At 38.1% G+C, this 26068-nt stretch overlaps 3 protein-coding genes across 8 annotated transcripts in view; 1 reads left to right on the top strand and 2 right to left on the bottom strand.

The window, feature by feature from the left end:
* Window positions 1-901, bottom strand: part of TRIP12 (thyroid hormone receptor interactor 12) — a 79165-nt gene extending 78264 nt beyond the window's left edge. For 2 of the 3 annotated variants that reach the window (XM_087725442.1, XM_087725445.1), the window contains exon 1: window positions 523-901. The gene's annotated coding sequence lies outside the window, so the exon portion shown is untranslated. Of the gene's footprint in view, window positions 1-52; window positions 72-522 lie in introns of those variants that run through there. The other variant, XM_087725443.1, reaches the window with a different exon arrangement.
* FBXO36 (F-box protein 36) lies at window positions 895-25874 on the top strand. Of its 3 annotated transcripts, XM_087725448.1 has the most exons (6): window positions 895-1261; window positions 7826-7934; window positions 11910-12082; window positions 15580-15757; window positions 21872-21948; window positions 25509-25874. In XM_087725448.1, exons 1-5 carry the CDS (start codon window positions 1166-1168, stop codon window positions 21904-21906), a joined length of 591 nt encoding a protein of 196 aa, XP_087581574.1. In that variant the 5' UTR covers window positions 895-1165; the 3' UTR covers window positions 21907-21948; window positions 25509-25874. The 3 variants fall into 3 exon arrangements, 2 of the variants coding, with proteins under 2 accessions (XP_087581574.1, XP_087581575.1); XM_087725449.1 differs by lacking the exons at window positions 21872-21948; window positions 25509-25874 and having other exon boundaries at window positions 15580-15771; XR_015698019.1 differs by lacking the exons at window positions 7826-7934; window positions 11910-12082; window positions 15580-15757; window positions 21872-21948; window positions 25509-25874 and adding an exon at window positions 5744-6522 and having other exon boundaries at window positions 1048-1261.
* The window catches only part of SLC16A14 (solute carrier family 16 member 14), a 27410-nt gene continuing 21081 nt past the window's right edge, over window positions 19740-26068 (bottom strand). For both annotated transcript variants that reach the window (XM_087725446.1, XM_087725447.1), the window contains exon 5: window positions 19740-23332. In XM_087725446.1, coding sequence (XP_087581572.1) covers window positions 23181-23332 — 152 coding nt within the window. In that variant the 3' untranslated portion in view covers window positions 19740-23180. The remainder of the gene's footprint in view (window positions 23333-26068) is intronic.

Here is a 26068-nt window from a genome sequence, read left to right as displayed (position 1 = left end):
GACAGGAAAAGAAAGGAAGGGAAGGGCTGAATCACGATAAGCTTTACCCTACCGCTTGGCCATTTTAGCAGCTCCATTTCTGCCACCCTGGCTTCCTTTTCGTCACTTCTTTGCTTTGGGGAGGGAAGCGGGGGGGGGGGGACGGGACACCTTGACCCTGGGAGTTTCCCCCACCTCGGTCTAAAAAGCACCTTCTTTCTGGCAGATTACTTCCTCATACCTGCGTAAGGCCTCGACCCGTGAGACAGCCAACTAGTCCTCTGCCCTTCTTTCCTTCCCCCTCCCCGGCCCAGGATATCCTTCGCCACAAGCCTCCTCTGTCAGGCTCCGCAAAACAGTCCCTTCCTTCCCTCCACCCATCCCCCACTTTGGCCCTCAGGAAAAAGCAGGCAAGGAAAAGAAGGGACTTCCATTCCCCCCCCACACACACACACACAAAAAGCGTAGCCGAGAAAAATAAGTCGCCGCCGCCGCCGCCGCCCGTGTTGTCTTCTCCCCACTCCTCCCTCCTTCGCACAGTACCTAGTTTGTCCCGACGCGGCCTCCGCAAAAGCGCTCCGTGCCTCCCCGGTAGCCCTGGCTCCTTTTCTGTCCTGCCCGGCGCCTCTTCCCTTCAATTATCAGCTGAAGCCGCAGCACCGATCAGTGCGCCGTCCGCCTCCGCTACCGTACCCCTCCAGCGGCGTAGGGGGAGGCCGGGGACTACTTCGCCCCCAAAGGGGCCCGAGGGGCCCCCTGTCCCCCCCTCGCCAGCAGCGGGTGTCCTCCTCCTCCCTGCCTCAGCGCTCCCTGCCGCGGAGCCGGCAGCCCCCCTCCTTTCTCTTAAAGATCGGCAGCAGTTCTATCCTTCCTGTCCCCCTCCGCTCGTCTCAGACGTTCCTTGGCTGGAAAAGAGGTATCCCTCCGCTGGGGTCGTCACCCCCGGGGTACGTGCAAGCGTTATCCCCTCAGGGTCGGCGACATCGCTCCCGTCCGCTCTTTCCCCTCCCCTCAACGGTGGCGATACCGAGGCCCCTCTTTCCTTCCTGGGGGTGATAAAAACCTCCGCCACTTCTATCCCTAAGAACTGGCCGTCTCCTTTAAGAGAGGGGGCTGGGCTTCCAGTGACCTTCCATTCGCCCGCCCCTTCCTGGTTGCCAGAGCGACTGGGAGCTGGCGTCCTAAAATGGCGTCCCTCCTGAACGATATTTTGTTCGAGACGCGCGGACAAGCCCCGGCGCCTAGCAAAGACTTCTACCAACTCATCGTTAGTAGGAAGGATGTGAGTATATATATATTTCCCCCCCCCCTTCTATCGGCCCTCAGAGATTTGTTTGGGATTTCTCTTGGAGGGTGGTGGTGACTGTATCGAGGAAGAAAGGATAGTGGACGGTGCCCCGACGAAGTGTCGATTACCCTTTATGCATGAGAATACGTTCCTTGCGGGCAAAATAAAAGAAGGAAAGTGGGGCAGGAGAGATATTCGCCGAGTGCTCATTTTTTTCCCCGACAGTTCCTGATTCAGGGTTGGAATGTAAGTCGATTAATAAGGACGGATTGCAATGCTAATGCTAGCTCCGGCTAACAAAAAAAAATGCCCAGGTGAAACTATTAAGATGATTTTCGCGGATGGGGACCTCAATTTCTAATAAGCTACAACACTTCTAAACCCCAGTCAGCATGTCGGCCATTGTCTGAAATTCTGAAAGTGATAGTAATAGCTGGAAAGCAACAATTGCCTTAAATTTGCCCTAATTTCTGATACTTATTAGCCTCATATAACAGATATATTGAACATCTGTTCAGGAGTTAAAGCTATAATAAACCTATCTTCTAATTAAGCCCTTTGTAATTAGAAATACACTTCAGTGTCTGCCTCTCTTCTATTTATATCTCACTTTCTCATTTTATTGATAAAATTCCTGTTTTGTTACATTCATCCCCTATTATAAGTGAGCAAGGAAAATCGTTTGAAATTTTTCAAGAACAGCTAGCTAGAGAAAGATAGGAGCCAATAGATATACAATTTTGAAAAATAAATATTATAAATGCTTTAGCTTTTACACCTACAAAATTACATAAAAGCAAGATTCTTTGAAAGAGTGTTGTGTTTTATATTTTTTATATTTATATTTTTATTCCTAAATAAATAAGTAATATTTTTTAGTACTAGTGTTTTAGAAGCCATGTGCTAAACAAGTCAATGTTACCTGCTTTGGATTTTATTCAATTTATTAGTAGCAAGGGACTATATCTGTTACAATCTAAAATATCTGAAATGCATAGAAAATATCAGTATGCAGTAAATACAAGAACCTGAGCTGAATGTTTAAACAGATAAATTAGAGCAAGGATTCAGAAACCAGGTGATTAAGGTAAAATTGCCAGATTTCAATTAAGCTACTGCACCTGGCACAATTGTAGTTCTTTACAGTTGTCTTTAAGCAAATATAAAAATGTGTTTTTCTGGTAACTGAATTGTCACTTTTAAAAAACAGAATAAGATAGATTGCTTAAAAAGTAATTCATTCAACGCTAGAACATATTTTAATGATTTCCTAATAGAAGACCTGCTCTCTCAAATCCTTCTCTCCAATGAGGTGACAGAGTGTTTCTAGGAGAGGTGAGCAAAGAATGCCAGGTGTGTACTTCAGGATTATATAATCCCAGCAAAGCTGTTTTGCTAAATCAAATAGGTATGTTTATCGGGCATCCTTAACATAGCAAGATACTGGAGACAGATGATTAGTGACATCATTTCATACCATGGAAGAGATGGCAGTGGCAAACCACCCCTAAATTTAACAGTGAATAGACAATATAAAATTATTGATAACATAGTAATGGTTGATTGGCTCTTAGGTCTGATGGCACTCAACATGTTATTGAGGAAGAGCAGAGTATCTTCTGGAATATTAATGAAGTTTACAAAATGTCTAGATTAAAACTTTGAGATATCCAGTTGCTGAAGTTGCTATACAAAAAAGGAAAATTTGAAGCTGCAAAAACATATTACAATGGGGAAAAATATGTGATGCATCTACATGGGAGAGTTCATATAGTGAAAGACAAAATGAATTGACTATGCATTGAACTTTCTGGCATCATTGCATTGAGATTGACTGGAACTGGAAATTTTCAATCAAAATACTGTTTATTACTAAAAATATGAAAAACCAAGAAGCAGGTTTTCTTTCATAACCAGGAAAGCTAAAACAAAGACTGTAATTGGGAACAATGCACTCAATGATTGAATAGTATCAATTATACTCCACAGGCAACCATTTATTATGATGCTTATCCAAGTTTATGCTCCAACTACTGATGCAGAAGAAGTGGGGGTTAAGTTGACAAAATATGTAAGCAAGATGTGCTGCTTGTATTGGAGACTGGAATACCAAAGTTGGAAATATTACAAAGGAAAATCTAATTCAACTGTATGAAATGAAACAGATCAATTTACCAATTTTTGCCAATCCAGCCACTTCTTCATTGCTTACACTATATTTCAACAACCATATTAATATCTATATACATGAATATCACCAGATGGTGTACACAGAAATAAAATTGACTATATTATTAGCACAAGGAAGTGGAAGTGCTTAATTATAACAGCAAAGACTATGGCTGACTGTGGAACAGATCATAAACAACTCATATGCTAATTCGAAGTCAAACTAAAATGGAAGGAGAAAGCCAACCAGTTTCCATGATATTATTCTGACTGTATACCCATCATTTTTCAGAAGAGTATCATAAAATAATATTTTTGCTCTCCACGATTTTGCTCTCTGGCTAGGTTCACAAAAGACACCAATCAATGGTTCATTTAATCATTGCTGGGTTCTCATTAAATGCTGAATCTTATATCATGGTGATTTAAGATTCCCAAGTAAATCCAGTTAACTATAGTACATATCATTTTTTTTTAAGTATTTTTTTTTTCTAAAAAGGATCATCTTTTGAAAGATCTAAAGTTGCTTAGCTAACTTTTTAAACATTTCTATATCTTTTCCAAGAAATATTGTGGGGGGGAAACAGCATTTAATCTTTGGATTTTTAGCAATTATTTTAATATTTATGTAAATCAGAATAGGAAGGAAACATTCCTTATAAAAGGAATAATAATAAAAAAATCATATCTCTATATGTGATATAGCTATTCTCTCAAGATTTTAAAAACAATATTACTAGTATTAAATATGGCAAATTGATTAATGTGGTATTCATATATTTAATTTCATGGATAATATGAATAATTGGATAGTTTCTCAAATTTTATATCCAGAAAGGTCTGCCTATATTTTGTTGTTTGCTTTTGAAGTGGATAAATTAAGATTTCCTTTTTCCTCTTGTCAAAAACAGTTTTTCTGCTACTCTTTTTTTAATTAGTTACAATTATAGATATGAAAAATTCTATTTGATAACAAGCCAAGTAACTCCACTTCCAGTTCCTCATAATTACTCTTGTTTTGAAAGCATAGAAGAGGAAGTAAAGAGTGAAATTGCAATTCACCTTGCAGTCATTATTTACAGTTTCATGGAAAAATGCTTATTTCCTCTCTAAGAATCAGAGGCAATGTGTATGTAGCCAGTATTTCATAACATGCTAAGATTTAGGTCTCTTAGTTTCTGTTGTGCCAGGCAAACTATTCACAGATTTTCTGGTTGTTTTTTTTTGTTTTTTTTTTTGTTTTTAATTCTGATATAGGTAATGAGAGATGCAATTAGATTCTTACTTCATTTCCTGGGGAAAGAAAAGTAAAGAGGAAACAAAAATCATTTGCGGGAATTGGAAGTTGCTGTGTTGTAACAAAGCTGTCCGTGTTTTTTAGCTTGAGAATATATTTGGATTGTTAAAGTGTGAGTGTGTGTGTGTGTGTGTGTGTCAGTGGTGGATTCCGAATCCAACCGTACCAGTTAGAACGGGCCTGGCGGCATCCACATGGATGTATGCGCTGTACGCACACACATGTGCAGCATGTGCATGCGTCTTAGCACCTCCCCGATGCTCCAAATGCTCAGTGGAGTGCAGGTAGTGTGCGCAGAAGCACCGAAGACTTAAAAGACCAGTAAGGAACTCGGGCGGGCAGGTGGGCCTTCCAGAGCACCGTACCAGAATAGTATCCGGTGTTCCGGGCAGGCTCCGGCGTGCTAACTGCAACCCACCACTGTGTGTGTGTGTGTGTGTGCATGTATGTGTGTGTGTGCATGTATGTGTGTGTGTGCATGTATATTATGTATATCTTTTTGTATATCTTTTATATATAGGTCTTTTTGTATTTGGGCCTTTTCCCATGTAAAATTGAGATTGTCTTGGCAATGTTTCAGCGAGGTCTCACTCACCATCCTCAGGCTGGTGTTTTTTACTTAAAGCATGGCCGGAGCTGCCATCTTTCTATAAATCTTTATGGTGGGGTGGAGTGCTGGCATTTTTTCAGTAAGTGGATTGATTGGATGTGTGGCTGTATCATGATTGGTAGATTCGTGCTGATTGGTGCTGGCTGTGGGTCCATTGTTGTTTTGTGTTGTAACGGCCTGGGTGGTGGATGGGGCTCGTTTGTTTACCAGGGCTGGTTTCCAGATGTCTGGTAGGTGGGAGGTATCGTCACTTTTATTCATGTTGTGGGGTGTTTCTCTATTTCGATAGCTTCCATAATTATTCTCTTGTTGAGGTGTTCAGTTTTGGAGATTAATCTGAACACAAACCCAAACTCTGGCTTATATATGTTGATGACACTTTCGTGATTTGGCCACACAGGAAAGAAAAACTGGAGAACTTCCTCACACATCTCAACAGCCTACACCCCAAAATACAATTCACTATGAAAATAGAAGCAAACAATCAACTTCCTTGTCTGGATGTCCTAATCTACAAAAAACCCAATGGCTCCCCAGGACACGTCATCTACCGGAAAAAAAAATACACCAACTGCTACTTAAACACACAATCCCATCACCACCTTGCACAGATCAACTCTGTAGCCAAGACCTTCATCTCCAGAACCAAACGCCTAGCTGACAAATACCACCTGAAAACTGAATTACACACTCTCACAAACGTATTAATCTCCAACGGATTCCAAAGAAAAACAATTACCAACCTAATCCAAAGGGAGACACACACACCCCCAAAAAACCAAGATACAGAACAGGACAACGGCATCGCCCTCCTCCTTTACATCAAAGGCACCACAGATAAAATCAGCAAAATTCTCCACAAGCACAATATCAAGACAGCCTTCAACACTGATAAGTTCGAAAGCACATAAAAAATGCAAGTAGAAAAATAGGAACCACCTTTGGTGGGAAGGTAACAATGTTCCGTGTGTCTTTGCTGTTTAGTCATGACCACGGAGACGTCTTCAGACAGCGCTGGTTCTTCGGCTTTAAAACGGAGATGAGCACTGCCCACTAGAGTCAGGAACAACTAACACATATGTTTTACCTTACCTTTACCTCATGGTTGTAATACTACACATCAACAAGGGCTTTTTTATTTGAATGCATCCTGTCAATAAACTGAATTTAAAAGCAGAATCACATCTGGTATTTTTTCTTCCCTCTGCTTCTTAAGGACTTATTTACTTATTTACTAGGTACTCTTGATTGGTTCTTTATATAACATTTGGCTGATATTGATTAAAATATTGATGTAGCCAAATAGCATTATGAAACAGAAATCCTGATTTGACAATAAACTCTACTGAATGAAGAAGGTAAAACTGTATAACAGCATAAAATGCATAGGCATATTACATCTGTGCAGCATTCCACAGACGAATGAGATTAGCAGAACTATGCATGGTAGCACATCATCCACACATTATTTTGAACCTATTTCTATGGCACATCTTTTCTGTCCATCTTTAAGAAATACCTTTATTTCTGAAGTGTATCAGTATAATTATTTTATCTTGTGTTCTATAATAAAGTACCTTCTCTATCCATCCAGTAGCAAAGAAAGATAAAGTCTTTAGCAAGGAAATATTATTAGTATTCTTTCGCATTATTTCTTATATGGTGCTTTTCAAAATGCAAGTAGTTTCTATGCAATTGATTCTTTGTAGAGTGTTTTTAAGCTCAAATTTCCTAAACAGCATATGAAAAGCTACATTTAATATTGAACTTCCCCAAAATATTTTGTAATTATTTAAGTCAGTTGGTAAAATTAAAGTTGGACAATCCCAGGTCCACATGTATCCAATAGTTGTGGAATCTGGGCCTCTCAGGTATTCATCCTGACATTATATGAAGTTCTCTTTTTTGATGCAAGCACCTCCATGGCTAAATTAATCCTATATTTGTATGACTGGGTCACAAATAACCCTATAATATTTTGGCTCAATGGAAATCCGTGGTTATTTTGTAGTTTACTGTATTGTGTGAATCTGCAAAATTAGATTGAGTAAATCATTAATAAATGAACCATTGTGCAAACATAGTTATTTCTGCAATAATATCTAAGATTACTAGTAAATTTATGTGCTTTCCCAGAAGGAAGCCAGTTGGGGGCTTTACATTCCTATATATTTATTAATGTCCACCCTGAATTATTTTACATAAATATTAATATTCTGTCCAATTTAATGTGCAGGCTTTGCTTTTTGCATGGAGTTGCCTTGTCTTTGTAGTGAAGTTTATCAATACATGGTACAATGGAGCAGGAAATGTTCAGTAAGCTTGCCATACAGCCTGATGCTGATTAGGACTGAGAGAAGTGGCTGGCCCTAAGTCATCTTCGCCTAATCTGAGCCTCCCCATTCCCAATCCATCTCCTTAATCACTAAAGCAGCTATGTAAATAATTTATCTAAATACTTGTCACTATTCTCCATTCATAGGTGATTTTCAGGTGGTGGAAAATTTCTCTTCGGAGTGAATTCCGTGAAGCAAGGCCTGGAGAACTCAAAGAATCTCATGAAGATTTCTTGGATGATCCTTCCCTCCAAAGTAGAATACTATGAATTTAGTCATAGCTCAATGAGTGTACTAGTCTGAAAAAAATGCATATTTGAAGAAAATGTGATAAGTTCTATCTTTAATAATTATATATAAACTAGGCTTTCCAGTAATAGAACACAATTTTATTTTTATGACAAATGTGAATTTGTCATAAATTTGTAGCATGCTACAGTATATAGAGCTTTAAATTTGAGTCTAAAAAGTTGCTTTAGTATGTGCTGTGTGTAAACTTTTTCCAAGAATTGCAATCCCAAGAATAATCTCATCTGCTTGAATTGCAATCTTCATATCCCCATACTCCAAAACCATTTTTGGGATGAAAGCTGAAGTGCTGCATATTCATCCTAATTTATCTTCCTTCAAAATATGAATTTGTATTCCCTAAAATACTCTTGAAATGTGTTACATCTCATTTACTTACAGTTGATAAAATCTGCATAAAATTTAGATGAATCAATGGAATTGTTTTGGAAAATTAGATCTATTATTCAGGAAGCTTGGTGAATTTTTCCCAGTCATGAACTAAATTACAGGAAAAAATACTTTTTGTTTGTTTGCTTGTTTGTTTATTACTGTAGCAGTCAGTCTCAGCAAGTGAATTGGCTTAAACTCTAATTACAACCCTGGACATTACTGTATACAGTAAACAAGCCACAAAATAAACAAGTGCATAAATAATTACAATCTAATAATATAAATTCATGCAATATTATTACAGTGTATATTTCATCCCTATTCCCTCAAAAAGTAACGTTCACAAAGAAGAAAAATAAAGTATACATTTCAAATCACATTATATACAGCAACTTAGACTTCAGTATTCTGTTTTAAACAACATATGAGAAATATATAAACGATGTTAGTTATTTTATTGATTTTGAATAAAGTTAAATCTCTTTTGGTCATACCTCAGTCACATTCCAATTTTCATATCAATGTGGATTTCATAATAAAAAGGAATTTGTTATTTTACCCAATGAGTTACTGTATATAGTGAAAAGTTGATTATGATAGACAAAAATCAACTTTTAAAGTTTAGGCAACAATATTGGTAATTCTGCAGACCTTATATTTAGACAAAGATATGGTGACAGAATTCAGTGAAGAGCCTCAAGGTCTTTATTTTTTTCCCAAGAAGGCAGACACTACGTAACTACAATTGGGTTAAAGTAAAAGAAGATGGAGAGATATACTGAAGGGCTAATTTCCAAAAAAGATGCTAGTAGGCAAATACTACATTAGTCATTTTTAAGCAATCCTTGCTTAGTTTCATTGTAAATCAGGAGGCATTCACAGACATGCTGTCATTAAAAAAAATAATCTCAAGAAAAGATAAAGTAAAATTAAATTTGTCAAATCATTGTATGCCAGTCATTAGTTTTCCCTGAAAAACATTGTGTGAGGTATTGCTTATAGCAAAATGGTTGTGGAATAAACATTTTAAATAGTGGAGAACTGATAATAGTTTTTAAATGTTTGTAATGATAAGTGAACATCAACCATGAAAAATAATCAAATGTAATACAAATAATGAAGTTTTCCAATTTATTGGAAAGCATTGCCATTCTATTTAAAATAATGTTGTACTAGATATGATTTTGTGGAGATGCATCATTGTATACACATCAGAACTTCTATAATATCTCTGTGCATGTGTGCAGGAACATATTTGAAATTTGAATTCATTCTGTATTGTCAATAAGAAATATTTAAATAACAGTTCCATCCCCACAGGAATGAAGCTATTTTAATAGAAGTGCTTTGTTGGGAAGTTTCCATTAGCAGAAAGACAATATCTGAATCCATCTCTATGTTGTATCTTATTATAGTTTATGAAACGGAATTAATCTCTTAGTTTTCTAGAAAATTTGTAAATACAATATCAATTATTTTTGCATAATCAACTTGGAAAGTGTAATAATATAAACAAATGGAGGGTCATACATCATAAAAAGGCCAGTTTGGTGTAGTAGCTAAAGCACCAGACTAGAAACCAGAAGTCTCTGAGTTCTAGTCCCTGCCCTGAAAGCCAATGACTTTGGGCCAGTCATTCTCTCTCAGACCAACCTACCTCACAGGATTATTGTTGTGGAGAAAATAGCAGTAAGGTGGAGTATTAGCTGGGTTTGCTGCCTTGAGTTTTTTATAAAAACAAAGACAGATTAAAAAATGTAAAATATTTTTAATGAAATTGTAATCCCAATCCTTTTGGGCAATTTTATGAGAGAATTAGAATGGGGCAAAAAATGTCCCTTTACTGATAGTAAGAAATTCCACAGGAGGGGCAAACCTGTTGGTCCCATAGGCTCCCACCAAGTTGGCCAAAATTTATAGACAGCAGCATTTATACTGTCAGTACATCCTGAAAATCTCTCATGGATCTAAAACCTCTTTAATAGTTCTTTAAGATTGGGTTTATCAATAATTCCATTGTATTAGTAACTTATAAAGCCCTTCATGGTATTGGACCTGGGTACTTGAGAGACCGCCTGCTGCCAATTACCTCCCAAAGACCCATCAGATCTCACAGCGTCGGCCTCCTCCGGGTTCCGTCCACCAGCCAATGCCATCTGGCTACTACCCGGGGGAGGGCCTTCACTGTAGCAGCTCCGGCTCTTTGGAATGAACTCCCCGCGGAGATCCGGACCCTCACCTCTCTCCAGGCCTTCCGGAAAGCCGTCAAAACCTGGCTGTGCCGGCAGGCCTGGGGTTGATGAGTTCCCCTCCCCTCTCGACTGGTATGGCTGTGTGATTTTCGTGTATTTTAATTATGTGTACTGTTGTTTATGTTCTCTTTCCCCTTTGAGTTGTTCGCCGCCCTGAGTCCCTCCTGGAGAAGGGCGGCATACAAATAAACCAAATACAAATACAAATACAAATATTGGACAGAGCAATCTTAAGTTAGTATAGGGGCTTGTTGGCACTATATATACTGTCTATACTCTATAGATGGAACACACATTTGGATGCTATCCAACATACCTTATGGATCTGAATAGATTCCTACAGGAAATCATTCAGATTTTTCCATTGAACTGGCAAATAGTTTAGGTATATACTTGATCAGGCTCTGAAACTCAGAGGTGATAAGTATGCTAAATGCAATTCCTATCAAACAACTTCTGCCTGTCTGTCAACCCCAGGAAATTCCTTCATTCACCAAGGAGTTCTGTAATAAAAAGAAAATTGAAGAGAAACCAGGAGTATCAGTGGTATAAAACAGGTAGTGACTAAGACTGAACATAAGTACGAACTCAGGTTTATATCTCCAGTGCAACTATAAGAGCAGTGAAGAAATAAAGCTCTGTATTTATTACCTAGTGAAATATCATCTAGCAGCTGTGTTTAATGTGATATGTACGCTTTTGAAAATGGGCAAGCATCAAGACATTACTACAAGCCACCAGGAATTTGGCTAAATGGTGTCCTGGAGGTTACTCAGGTATCCTGTGGCCAGAATTGGATAAGGTAGCCTGGGTCATGTCTTGCAAAGTCATCTAGATTTTGTGAGCATATAGTCTCCCAAAAAATGGACAGGGTCCCCTACAGGATAAGCTCTGCTACTCGCACATCCTTATTACCTGCATGAATATGGATAAAACTGTATTTTGAAATAAAATGGTAAAAACTTTAAGGACAAATGCTTCACTTGTGCAATGCATATTACAATATGTCCTTTTCAAATGCTTTATACAGCCCTAATAAAGAACAATACAGAAGAATCACTCTTGTTGCATGGTGGGTTTCTTCATCTTGCTGAGAACTATGGAATTAATCATCCCAGCTCATTTTAGGATGAGGTTGAGGAAGTCTGTTGTAACATTGAATATCTCAAATGAGTTCAACAGCTCAAGTGGGCTTTCAACAATGTTTCCATGTCCAAATTGTAAACAATAAAACTGTTTAATATCTGTTAGTTCTATTTAAGTTTCTCTGACTTAATTATATTTTCTAAAATTGCAGTTCAAATAGCCATTGTGTTTGGAGCAAGCACTCTGGAGCATATCTTCAATTTGTGCAGAGGTGATTTTGATTTCCTGGTGCGACTGCCAGATCCATTGCTTCTGTACATTATGTCATATTTGGATCTTGAAGACATTGCAAGGCTTTCCCAAGTATCACACAGACTCGAAACGGTAAAAATGAATTTGAAATGTGTGAGCCTTTCGATCTACTTTTGCATAAGTACCTCCTTTCTAAAGTTTTATGGTACTTTGATTTCTCTATTAAAATTGCTAAGCTAATTGTGGAAGGCTGTCCTCTGTACAATGTGTATAGTATCAATATTTTCTCTTTTTTTGAATAGCTAATATTTATATTAACAGCATAAGAGACTTAATGTGGGTAACTATACTGTTCAAAATCCATTCAATAAACCAACTTCATGTTTTGTTAGTATTTTGATAAGACACCAGCAGAACTGCCAGGGTTGTAGACTAGGTTGGGAAGTTGAAAAGCATCCTGGAAGAGGTAATAGTAGAGCCCTTTTATAGGAAGGCACTAGAAGTCAAATGCGATTCAAGGAGGCTGTACTTTTTAAATTGGATTGCATAGCTCAGTGATTTCTTCCTATTATATATAACCATTTGGTTTGACAAATTTAACTTTGTTACACTGTCATACTATAATTAATAATATATTGTACATCTGCATTTTACCTGGCAAGTTAACCACAGAAGATTTTCATCCCTCATTATTATAATAAAGAGATTTCCAATTTCTATTGTCTCCAAATTTTAAAATTATTAAAATGCCAGTAGAGGGAGCTTAAACCAAATACAAAATGGAAAGTAATGGAGTTGCATTTTTAACAGAGTTTAGTTTTGATTATAAGTATGATTTGTTACTTAAAAAAACATTTTAAAAAATTCGAATATTGACAAGGGTCAAGAAAAAAGGTTTTACAAAGTAATCCTACATTTATCTATCAAACACCACTGAGTCTTAATAAGGTTTATCCCTGGGTAAACAGATATAGGATTTATATGTTTTCAGATTTTTTATCATTATTTGATAACATAAGTGATTAGAAATCAGGTATGTACTATCAGAGTATTGCAGCTCCTTTATGTGACATAAAGAGGAATTTGATAAAGAATTTTCTTTTTGAAAACGTTATCTAAGGTTCATATAAAAAAGGCAAATCAAAGTTATCTAATCTATGATACAAACAATCATAGTTAAACTTGCCATTCTGCTTTTATTTTCTGCATAAAAATATATGCTTATGTTTGATCCAATTAAAGTAGAACAATTTACATTCAAGTAAATTGTTGGATGTTTTATATTGTAATTTCTGGAAGCATATATAGTTTCTCAATCACAGTCAGCCAAACTCCAAATTCATCTGTAAGGAATTTGTGAATGTTATTGAACCTCCATTCTTCATGACCATTGCCCATACTCTATGGGATAGGAATCTAATAATATATTAAAGGTCACAGATTTCTGTTCTTGCCTAATTCCTGTTTTTTCTGTATAAGAGCAGTCCAGGTCAACCAGTTGCTAGTGTTTTTATTATTTTTATTACCATAAAATCAGGAAGAGTTTGGAAATTTTTTCTTTCAAGGTTGCTGGCACATACTTGCAAATCTGAAATATTTACTACAGTTAAAACAGGTAACAGCAAATAGGAATGTAACTCAAATGCCTAGTAAAATACATTTGCCTGAAAAATGCTGGTACAGTCCAAGAAGCAAGACCTTCATCCAAATATGCTTCATGAGTCACAGAAAGCCAAATGAGGTGGTCAGCCAAAGGGTCAAAAGCAAGAGAGTTAGAAAGCTAAATGGTTATCTCCAGCAAAAATCTGCAGTGAAAGAAGCTACCTATATCTGTGTGCTAACAGTTGGCTGAAACCACTCATACCCCACCCTTTGTTTAATAAGGAGTCTCACTGGGGAGAATTGCTCTGCTTGCCTCTGTAGATGTCTAAATCAGTGGTGGGTTCCTGCCGGTTTGGGCCGGTTTGGGCGAACTGGTAGTGGTTTTGGGGCCTGGGTGGCTGGAAGGCCTGCCACGCCCCCGAACTGGTTCTCTAGGCAGTGCTGTAGGCCAGTGGTCCCCAACCCCCGGTCCGCGGACCGGTGCCGGGCCGTGGAGTACCTGGCACCGGGCCGCGCAGCCGCCGGGGGCCATATTTGCAACTTTGTAGTCCTCATGAACGCGCCCTTTCTCTGCCCCCCCCCCCGCCGCCCCAGATGTGCGGGGCTGGGGGGGCGAGGGGAGGCCCGATCTCCCCCCCCGCCCTCTTGCTCTGCTTGCCCCGGGAGGGAGGGGGAGGGGGCGGCGGCGGCGGCCTCGGCCCGAACTTGGGATGCTGCTGGCGGAGGCTGCCTGGGAGGCGAAACTTTGTCCGCGGACTCGCCCGGCCCGCCTGCCCCGTGGAATGATGAGGGGGGGGCAGGAGGGGGTGGCGGCGCTGCATTTTCCTCCCAAGGAGAAACCAAGGTTGCGGGGGGGAGGGGCGCAGCACGGCCGTTTCAGGGGAACTTGGGGAGCTTCGTCGTTCCGAGAGGCGCTTCGCGCGCAGCCCCACCCAGGTGGGAGATGTTTTCCTCCGCCGAGGCGGGGAGGGGGGCTTTACGTAAGACTCGCGGCGCAGCTCTGCCCCCCCTCCTGGAGTGTCACCTGCCTCCCGCCCCTCCCCCCCGCCGAAGCGCTTTTTGCGTCAGGCCGGCGGGGCTCTCGGGGGCCCTTCGGCCGCAGCCCGCCTTCTCCTCCTCTTCCCTTCATGGAGCGCGGCGCGGAGGCCCACCCCCTCGGAAGCAGCCGGCCTCCGCCGCACCAGCCGCCCGCCCGCCCGAAGTAGGACACGGCACCATCTTTTCCCCCCGCCGAACTGCAGCGAGGAAAAAGGGCTGCCCGAGCGAGCGGATCGCGGGGTCGGTTCCCCCTCCCTTCCCCTGGCGGCCGAGGAGGAGGAGGCGGGGCGGCCTCGCGGGCTGTCGGCCTTGGCGTTAAGGAAGCCCCCCCCCCGCCCTGCGGAACGCGCGCCCAGGATGGCCGCCTTCCCACCCGCCGGTCCGGAAGGCCGAGGGAGGCTCGTCTGACTGGTCCGCGGTGATAAAAAGGTTGGGGACCACTGCTGTAGGCCATCTTGTTTTTTGCTTCTGTGTATGCACAGAGCAATTTTTATTGCATTGAACATGCACGCACCCACGAGCAAACCAGCAGTGGTGACTGCCAGAACTCACCCCTGGTCTAAACCTGAAGCTTGGGAGTTGTGCCTTGTCATCAGACTGTTAAATAAGAAGAGAACCCTGTGGTTCATCAGCCTCAAATGAATGCTGACTTATTGAGTCCTGAGGTTGACAATCCTGAAGCCCAGGCCAAGCTGGAGCAGCAATATCAGATTCAAAATGGATCATTGTAATAAGTAACTGAAATAAAGGATGGTTCCTAAGTAGTATGTGAATTATTTTTAAAATGTAGAGTTAATACTCAAGGTGATACCAGGTATTATAAATTATGGATATGAACATTATTATGCAGTTGTCTCTTCTTTTGTAGAAAAACTTGCAAATACTGGAGCTCAAATAGCCCAATGGAATCAGATCCTAATATTTATGTGCTTTTCTTAAAATAAATTTATTTTTGATCTGCTCATACTTTTTATTTGTTTTATAAATAGTTATGCAACTCCGACAAACTATGGGAAATGATTGTGCAAGATTTATTGGGCACCATCACTCCAGAAATGAAGTCCCTGGCAGAAGAAATTGGGTGGAAGCAGTTCTTCTTCACTAACAAGCTTCAACTGCAATTAAAACTCCGAAGAAGGAGAAATAAGCCAGCTGGTTCTTCTGGAAGTCAGTCTGATTAGATGAGTATTTTTCCTAATTAAACATTTTGAAAAGTATTAATTTATATATAAATATAAATATATATATATTGCAAGCTGAAAACCTTGTTTAGCTTTCTAGGGGAAAAAATCTGATCACAAGATTTGAATAAAGATAGAGGCTGCCTTAAAATAGGCTATTAAGAGATGCCTGAGAAAATCTTTGTAGATTATTCCATACATTTTCATTTAATGTTTCATTTAAATTGCATTTTGTTCTCCATTTGTTCACATTTTATGTCTTGATGTTTGTTTTTTGCTTTATTCCAACTTTATTTGATGGCCAGGAGGTGGCAGCCACCTTTTATTTTATATCACCATTATCAGCAGTGATTACTAATATGTATATACTGTATGGAGAAAGCTGTTGTTGTTTTTTTCATACAATACCTGAAATGACACAATGGGTATAGCATTCTAAGAAGATAAAATGGGAACTTCCAGGAAATGGTAAATGTAATCAGTTACTGGTATCAAAGAAAGTTAAGAATCCCCCACTTTCCAAATGAATGTCAAATAGTAAGACTGGGATAATGAAAACTCATTAATTCTTGGTTTCATTTGCTATAAAGCTGTTGTGTACTTTTGTTATAATCAAATTACTAATATTTCTGACCCACAATTTCATAGACAGAGCAAACATTTCTTTGTCAGATTTTAGTTCTAAAGTCCTCTGAAGATCTATCCCTAAAAAAAATAGGGGGAGAAGTCTTACATCCTATCCTTATGAAATATTTTTTTTCTGATGAGTATTTCTATAAACCTGAATAGCATTACATTTACCAAGAAATGTATTTGCCAGGCAGTGGTGTTAACTTCCTGACATATGACAGTCACACTGAATTACAAATTTCCAGCATACTGAATCCCTTGTTCTTTTCATACATGTATTAAAATGTGTAATGTTTTTTTCTGTAGTGTTAAAATGCTGATTCTTCCTGAGTGGCTCAAAAATAAGAATACTCTGTAATAGTTTTGTTTGATATATTAATTTAAAATGGATAAGAGGACCAGTTCAACAAAAGTGTAATTTTATCAGAAGGATCATCAACAAAATCTTTTCGTCTTGAAAGATGCTGCTATGTTATTTACCATAGACTGAATGATAAAGCAGTATTGTTCAAAAGGACCCTGATTATCTGCACTCTAAAGGGTCTTTTTGTTCTAGAAAATATTTGTAAAGATGGGGTCATTACTCTTACAATAGGAAAATTGTTTTTCTACTTTGAACAAATAAAAATACAGCTAAATGATCTGAAACAATGGAAACATGACTATTTTCTACCTTAACAACTTCAAAAACATATCTAATATTTTCCTATTGATATAGGTGCTTGGTATTATAATTTTAAAATTATAGTTTCAAAACTTGAATTATTTATACAGAAAAAAATGTGTGTGGGTTTCCTTCAGTATCTTTTTGTTTTCCATTCCATTAATTATATGTGCCAATATTTAGTTAGCACATTTGCTACGGATATGTTTATCCTTAATAAAATATCCCATTTGGAAGGTTCTAAGTACTTGACTTTATGTAAGATAGAAAAATAATTCACCTTTATTATAAATATCTATATAAAATCTTCATTCAAAATTAAATAATACTGTGCAATATAGTTTAATGTTCAGTTGAATTATATAAAAACATGCAGAATAAGAGAGTTGGAAGGAACCTTGGCAGTCTTCTAATCCAACCTCTTCTCAAGCATGAGACATTAGCATTCCAGAAAAATGGCTCTCCAATCTCTTCTTAAAAGCTTCCAGTGAGGAAACACATATTACTTCTGAAGGCAAGATGTTCCACTGGTTAATTGTTCTCACTGTTCTCCTTAGTTATAGATTACTTCTCTCCTTGATTAGTTTCTATAAATTGTTTCTTGTTTTTCTTTCAAGTGCTTTAAAAAATAGATTGACCCCCCCTCTTCTTTGTGACAGCCCCTCAAATATTGGAACACTGCTATCATGTCACCCCTAGTCAGTCAGCGTTCGTGAAAACCCCAACTCCAATGAAACTCCGTGTTGATATGGCTTCCAAAGATAACACAGTCCTTTTTTTCACTAGACAAACCCAATTCCTGTAACCGTTCTTCACGTTTTAGCCTACAGCCCCCTAATAATCCTTGTTGCTTTTTTCTGCACTCTTTCCAGAGCCTCAGCATCTTTTTTATAATATGGTGACCAAAACTGGATGCAGCATTCTAAGTGTGGCCTTACTAAGGCTTTATAAAGCAGTATAACTGATATTTATTTGTCATGGCAGAAGAAAGGACAAGACACTCCAATGGAGAAGTTGGATTCAATTTTTTATTGGTTTTGGATTGTGTTAAACCATGGATTCTTGAATGAATTAATACATGTTTACTATCATTCTAATGTATAAACATTAGATTATAGTTGGCTTGGGCAGCACTTTGGATTTGAAGCATCAGAAATGTGAAGGTCCCAGGTACTGTAGTTTCAACTCTCCCCCACCCCCACCCCCTAATGGCTGGCAGCTGCATAGGCCAGCTATGTAAGCCCAAGAAAAGATGCAACTCTTTTAAGCCATCACTGGCAAATGTTACACTTGAGGCCCTGAGTTGCACAAAAGCATATATTTGCCTTCAAATTCAAAGTGCCCCATAAACCTAGTTTATAAATCACATTGATCACAATGCTGTTGGTCTGAACTGAGATGTCAGCAGATATTGTATTTGTAAACAATAAATAGTGTAAGTGGCTAGGAAAAGACTAATGATAAATAAAAAATAAAAGCTCATATCTAAAGGAAAAATATATTATCCATCCAAATTCCAAATTGCAGGATACCTTTTCAGTAAAATACAAAATATCCTGTACATTCAATCTAAGTTGGAATTGATATAAATAGGCAAATATTTATTTATTAATAACTTAATTTTTGTCATTCTCTTACATACACTTTTACACACCCACAGACCATATTAACAATTTAGGTATTCCAAGTGACATCTCTCAAGTAATTACATTATATACCAGTAATAAGGTACAGCACTTAATATGTTTCTTTGGATATTAAAGCCATCTTGTCTAGTGGTTAAAGTACCAGGATAAAAAGCAAGGGATGTGTAGAGCCGAGGTGGCGCAGTGGTTAGAGTGCAGCACTGCAGGCTACTTCAGCTGACTGCAATTCTGCAATTCGGCTGTTCAAATCTCACCGGCTCAAGGTTGACTCAGCCTTCCATCCTTCCGAGGTGGGTAAAATGAGGACCCAGATTGCTGACTCTGTAAACAGCTTAGAGAGGGCTGAAAGCCCTATGAAGCGGTATATAAGTCTAACTGCTATTGCTATTGCTATGTGAGTTTGAATCCTGCCTTAGGCCTGAAAGCCAACTGGATGACCTTGGATTTCTTTCTTACGTCACAGGATTGTTGGGGGAAAATAGGAGGAAGGTGTGTTGGATATGTTTGTCATTGCTGCCTTGAGTTGTTTTAAAAAATAATAAACGGGCACAAATAAAGAAGAAAAAATTAATAGAGGGGGAATCTTTAAGCATTATTCTTCAGGATAGTGTATACACTCTTAAACTTAGCAAGTCCCATTTAATTAAAATAATTTGTAGGTCTTGGTGCTATAAAACGTCGTTAAAAATAGATCTGAGTCCCTGTTCTGAGGAAATATAGGAACGCAAATTATTCAAAGCAAATAGATTTGATCAGTTAATGTTCCTCTCCCCACTCTGTGTCAATGCAGTTGCTTTAGGAAGAATGACATTTTTCCAGGCATAGATAGTGGTGAGACAGAGGGTGTAGAGTACATACCAGTAGTAATCTGGGTTGTAAAACTAAGTATTAGCCTGCTTATTCTATAAACTAAAAGTAGAAGAGATATGAAAGTTACAGTGAGGAGGAGAGGAAAGACATCTCACTTGGTTTTGAGTTCATCCATAAGAAATTTATAATTGTCCCAGATTCTTGTGATCAATCTTGATTCTTACTCTATTTCATTCCTTCCAGAAAGGCCTCCTTAATGGCAAAAACTCTGTATTAAAACGTAATAATTCCTCTGGGCTGGAAAAAGTTATCCAGACAAAAATATATAACCAGGTGGCCCACAGCATAGATTGTAAAATCATTGCTTCAAGAGTAAAAACTGGCATCATTTTTAATAACAAAGGGAAAGATTTGGGTGGCTGAAGTGGATTGGGAGGAAAGCTTGCTAAGTGCCAGGGTCTCAATTAAAAGTTTGTCAACTCTATGAGTGGCATAGCTAAAATGGTAAAATTTGGAATAAACTAACAAAAGAAATTAGGAAGCCCAGGAAACACTAGAAGTGTACAAAATGAAGATGGTGGTCCTGAGATAGGAGAGCCTTCATAAGAGGATGTATTTGCATACTTTTTAAGGAAATACAATATCTAATCTAAAGCAAGCCATTTTTTTTTCTAAGTAAGCACTCAAGTTGTTTTAGCAATAACTTTGAAGTCTGTGTGCAAAACATTCATCTAATTTTTCAGAATAAATTTCCAGGTTAGGTAGGTATTTGTCAAAAAGGAAGAGAGTGATTCATAAGTTGCGTGAAGACTGCAGGAAAATTGGCCAAACTGAGTTCCATTACAATATATTGAAACCTGTAACTGGCATATCGTTAAATGTTTATGCATCTCTTTCATATGGTTAGGATATAAAATCTCCCAAATACAATTTGTTTTAAAAATGTAGGTTTTGTCTATCTATTTTTAAAAGTTCAGAAATAAGTAAAAGAAGGTAACAGAGTTCCAGATCTAAAACTATAAACTACGCAAAGAGATGTTTCTTTTGTTCATTAAAATAAAGACAAAGCCTCCAGATGACATAGAAGACTGGTGAACAAAATCCATTTAATTGCTTATTTTACAGTACTTCTAAATCACCCTCATAGTTTACATTCAAGACAGTGAAAAAGAAAATAGGATAAAACAAATAATAATAAAAAGTAATGATAGCCATGCATTCCATTTACAATTTATCATCAATAAATTCATTTAGGCACACCAATTGCGTTCCAGATATAAACATTTTGCTCAGCTCTTAGTTCTAGAAACAATTATAGTTTTACAAAATCATTGGGAGAGTAAATTCTGTGTTTTTTAACTTCACAAAATGTTTTTTTGGTCAAAATACCAGGCAGATAAAATAACTTGGATGAAGTCTAACCGATGGAGTGAGTCAGATCTTGAAATCCATGAATCTAAGATAACTGACAGTCAAACATAATGCTTTCTTGGTCCCAATGAATGCACACATTATGAATCTGAAGTGAAGCAATTGCCAAGACAATAGAAAAATGCATCAGGTTGTCGAATTAAAATAATTAAGTTCTTGATAATGATAATAGAAATTTCTGTGCACTCAGTAACTGAGCCAGATCTTAAGAGCTTGTCACTGATATTTCCATCCACATTGGCAATTTATTATGCTGAAAAAGCAAGGCATAGTAGTGTGTGATTACAGAGATAAAATTGCCCATACTACTAGAATATATTGGAAAACTGGCCTCAGTCAGGCCTGCTTCAGGGCTGACAGTTATATCACATAGCAAATTTAAGTCTTAAGAGTAACACAAAGGACCAAATCATTCCAAAGGTGCTTTTCAAAAGGCAACTGGATTTTCTTGATGTTTTTTTCTTGAAGAAATTTCACTTCTCATCCAAGAAGCTTCTTTAGTTTGAAGAAGAGAGAACTGAATAATCTTCTTGGGTGGGAAGCGAAACATCTTTAAAGGGGGGGAACCCCAAGAAAGTCTAGGTTCCTTTTGAAAAACACCTTTGGGACAACCATGACCTGGATGATTAAGAAGCTCCATAGAAACAAAGGGCCAAATGTTGATATCTATGGTCAAAACCCTGGACCTTTCGTAATTTTTTTAGAAATCCTCAGCTCTGACAAACTTGTTTTCTAACTAGCCCAAATCTGAAGTGTGTACGGAATCTGTTTGCAAAGTATTTCTCTTCTCCTTAATTATAGAACTTAATTGTTACACCAGGAAGGAGAGACTAAGCAAGACATTCCTGAGCAAAATGGCTCAATTCTTAACAGTACAAGGACAATTCTTTTGCATGCCAGTATTGTTTTTCTTTTACAGAAAGACTCTTCCTGCTAGCTATCAATTGCCATTAGAATATTGTGATGAGCAAGAAGAGGAAACAAGACAAGAAAACGGTGAGATTTTCCTTTTTCACAGTAGCGTTGCCATGATTCTTTGAGTCTTCTGTTTTCAAATTCAGAATTAGATTAACACAGACAGGATCCCTGAGATTCCCTGTCCAGTGAACTCATCCCATAACTCATCAGCTAGGCCCTCTTTAAACTGGTGGTTTACTCCCTTTACGTTCTAGTTCAAATCTTGACCTAATATCTGAAAGTCTACCACATATGCATTCATCAAGCAGTTATCTTGTCACAGGCAGTTGATTTTATGGTTTCAGTTTAGCAGAATTATCAAAAACACTCTTCAAACACATTACAAAATTATCATCATTAACTACATCTAGGCTATTTTGAAGTGGTGGGAAGTTTTATACACCATCCCTTATTCAATACTATTATAAATCTTATGAAGAAGTGATCTGTAGTCATTTCTCCACTGGTTTTTTTAAAACTGTACTTCATACTGAGTGTGAAAAGATCATATTTTTTTGCCCACATTCCCATCATATTTGCCAGGCAAAATGAAAGAACAATGGAGAACTGTAATTGTAGTAGCTATTGCAACAACAGTTCCTAAAGCAATTGGAAACTGCACTAGGATTACTGGTGTGTTGAACTATGGTACATTCTAGTCCATTAGCAGATGGTTCATTGAATGGACTGATCTTTCTAGGTTGCCATTTGATACTGATATTGGAGCAAAGCATTAAAATCTAACCCATGGTAAACAGGATAGCAAAAGCAAGTCAGGAACCATGGTCTTGGCCTAGAAAATCCGAACTTGTCTTTTTTTCACTGGATCAGAAATAAGGAGAAATGTCAAGTATATATGTTTTGGCCCCTTGCAATAATCTTCCTGCTGAACTCTGCAGTCTCAAAGGAATTTGTACTCGATATCTTATTATGGCAGTAAGCAATTGCAGAAATATGAAAATCCATTCTATCAAACTAGGAACCCGATACTATTTATATGCAAGCACCAAGATTCAAACAGACTTTTTCTTACACTGGCCTTCTATTTGGTGTTTGGTGGCGAATGATCACTCCATACCCAAGCTCTTTGTTTCTTGCCTTTTACCTCCAACTTCACAAAAATTAGTGTTCAATTATTGGTTGACATGCACCTTAGTATAAGGGGTGATATGTTCAGTTTTGTTTAACACTGTTATCTCCATCAGATATATAATTTGATACTTCCTTCAGAAATGCAAGATTTCTTCCATAAAAACATGAATTGAACAGTTCTAAACATTTCCATTTTCTATATGTTTTTCTGATGCTGGCTTTTCCTTATCTATATAAGGCTGAATGAGCAAAGTAAGTATTCCCACCATATAAAGGAAGCCACATATGTAGAAAGAAAAGTCATATTTTTGTGTGAGATCATAAATCCATCCTAGAAAATAAAAAGAAAGCAGTTAATAGGGTACCATTAATAATAATCAAGAAGTATAGAACATTACTTTTTCTATTAATACAATATTTCTCATTGACATAATTGTATATCTTACTTTTTTTCATCTGTAACAAGATCGTCATACAGTACATTCATTTCGCCACTCTGTCAAATCAGTCTTTTGTCTTTTATTGTCTTAAGCCTGAAACAGTAGTGGGATGCTAGTCTGTTTCTTTAAATTTATATTTTAAATACACTTTTTCTATAAAACCTCTGTAAGTTTCACTTACAGGTGAAACTCGAAAAATTAGAATATCGTGCAAAAGTTCATTTATTTCAGTAATGCAATTTAAAAGGTGAAACTAATATATGCGATAGACTCATTACATGCAAAGCAAGATAGTTCAAGCCATGATTTGTCATAATTGTGATGATTATGGCTTACAGTTCATGAAAACCCAAAATCCACCATCTCAGAAAATTAGAATATTACATGCAATCAATAAAACAAGGATTGTACATAGAACAATATTGGACCTCTGAAAAGTATAAGCATCCATATGTACTCAGTACTTGGTTTGGGCCCCTTTTGCAGCAATTACTGCCTAAATGTGGTGTGGCACGGAAGCTATCAGCCTGTGGCACTGCTGAGGTGTTATGGAAGACCAGGATGCTTCAATAGCGGCCTTCAGCTCTTCTGCATTGTTCGGTCCCATGTCTCTCATCTTTCTCTTGGCAATGCCCCATAGATTCTCTATGGGGTTCAGGGCAGGCGAGTTTGCTTTTGGCAGTGTGGGCAGGTGCCAAGTCCTCCTGGAAAATGAAGTCAGCATCCCCATAAAGCTCGTCTGCGGAAGGAAGCATGAAGTGCTCCAAAATCTCCTGGTAGACGGCTGCATTGACCCTGGACTTAATGAAGCACAGTGGACCAACACCAGCAGATGACATGGCTCCCCAAATCAACAGAGACTGTGGAAATTTCACACTGGACTTCAAGCATCTTGCAGTGTGTGCCTCTCCATTCTTCCTCCATACTTTGGGTCCTTGGTTTCCAAATGAGATGCAAAAGTTGCTCTCATCAGAAAAGCGGACTTTGGACCGCTGAGCAACAGACCAGGTCTGTTTTTCTTTAGCCCAGGTAAGACGCTTCTGATGTTGTTTGTTGTTCAGGAGCGGCTTGACAAGAGGAATACGACATTTGAAGCCCATCTCCAGGATCCGTCCGTGTGTGGTGGCTCTTGATGCACTGACTCCAGCCTCAGTCCACTCCTTGTGAAAGTCCCCAACACTTTTGAATGGCCTTTTCCTGACAATCCTTTCCAGGTTGTGGTCATTCCTGCTGCTTGTGCACCTTTTTCTTCCACACTTTTCCCTTCCACATAACTTTCTATTAATGTGCTTTGATACAGCACTTTGGGAACATCCAACTTCTTTTGCAATTAGCTTTTGAGGCTTTTCCTCCTTATGGAGGGTGTCACTGATGATTTTCTGCACAACTGTCAGGTCAGCAGTCTTTCCCATAACTGTGATTCCTACTGAACCAAACTCAGAGACCATTTAAAGGCTCAGGAACCCTTTGCAGGTGTTGTGGCTTAATTAGCTGATTAGAGTGGGACACTTTGGGCCTAGAATATTGCACCTTTTCACAATATTCTAATTTTCTGAGATTGTGGATTTGGGGTTTTCATGAGCTGTAAACCATAATCATCACTATTATGACAAATCACGGCTTGAACTATCTTGCTTTGCATGTAATGAGTCTATCTCATATATTAGTTTCACCTTTTAAGTTACATTACTGAAATAAATGAACTTTTGCACAATATTTTTCGAATTTCACCTGTAGATCAAGAGGTGGGGCAACTTTGCTGTGACTGTGGTAGACTTGTTTATTGCTTCCATGGGTTTCAAGAGACATGAACTGACCCATCCAGTTCTAATTCTTTCAAGGGTAATTGGGGTAAAGGATTCAGACAGGGTTTATTTTTATTTGCACAAAAGTAAACCAAATTATGCCACCAAAATTACTGTTTGCAAATAAATGTTCTGCAAAAAAATGGTCCAAAAAGGTATATTTTGCACAAAGATGTGCAAATCTAGGTCTTAAATCCCACTTTCACTAAACATAAGTGCATGTGATTAAAATATATGTTTTCCTGTTTGCTTCTCTTTTCAGTTTCTTCATTTTTCTCTGCTCCTTTATAAAAATTGCAGAATCCTGGTTGGAAGAAACCATTTCATGCTCCTGCTGCATAGCAGTATCCACATTAAAGTATTCCAGTAGATATCCAGCCACAACATGAATTTATCCAATAAATCAACTATCCCTCAAGATAGTAGAGTTTGTTGTTAAAATGCTGTTAGTATTAGAATTCCCTTCTCCCAAAAAATTACTGTCATTCCTGCATTCTGAGATAACTATATCACACCAATTAAAAATAAAAACAATAACAATAATGTAATAGTACTACGGGATAAATATTTCTATAAAGGAGATGGCTAAAACCTGTCTCTTCTTGACATATTTTGCTAGTGTTTTGTGGAAAATGAACGATATCTGTTGATTTTCAAACTTTAGTATCAGGGCTATGCAAAACATTCAAATGAGGTTTTTTATAATTGGCAGGCATTCCACCAAAGCAGTTGTTAAGTCTTTTCTTCCTAGAGAAGCAAAGCAATTGAGCATCTAAATATAAATAAGTTGCGATTATGCACTAGTTAGAATGCAGTGTTGCA

This window comes from Thamnophis sirtalis, unplaced genomic scaffold (genome assembly GCF_051295495.1).
Source record: "Thamnophis sirtalis isolate CommonGarterSnake01/CBP01778 unplaced genomic scaffold, rThaSir2_p1.2 scaffold_11, whole genome shotgun sequence".
Lineage (NCBI taxonomy): Eukaryota > Metazoa > Chordata > Lepidosauria > Squamata > Natricidae > Thamnophis > Thamnophis sirtalis.
Note: the sequence above shows the minus strand (reverse complement) of the source record. Positions and strands in the feature narration are given on the sequence as shown.

What these genes read in the sequence shown, in the direction of transcription:
- FBXO36 (XM_087725448.1), top strand. Translation starts at nt 1,166, where the DNA reads ATGGCGTCCCTCCTGAACGATATTTTGTTCGAGACGCGCGGACAAGCC. An exon ending in TCATCGTTAGTAGGAAGGAT is followed by an intron (nt 1,262 to 7,825) that starts GTGAGTATATAT and finishes CTCCATTCATAG; the next exon opens with GTGATTTTCAGGTGGTGGAA. An exon ending in GCCAGCTGGTTCTTCTGGAA is followed by an intron (nt 15,758 to 21,871) that starts GTCAGTCTGATT and finishes TTTCTTTTACAG; the next exon opens with AAAGACTCTTCCTGCTAGCT.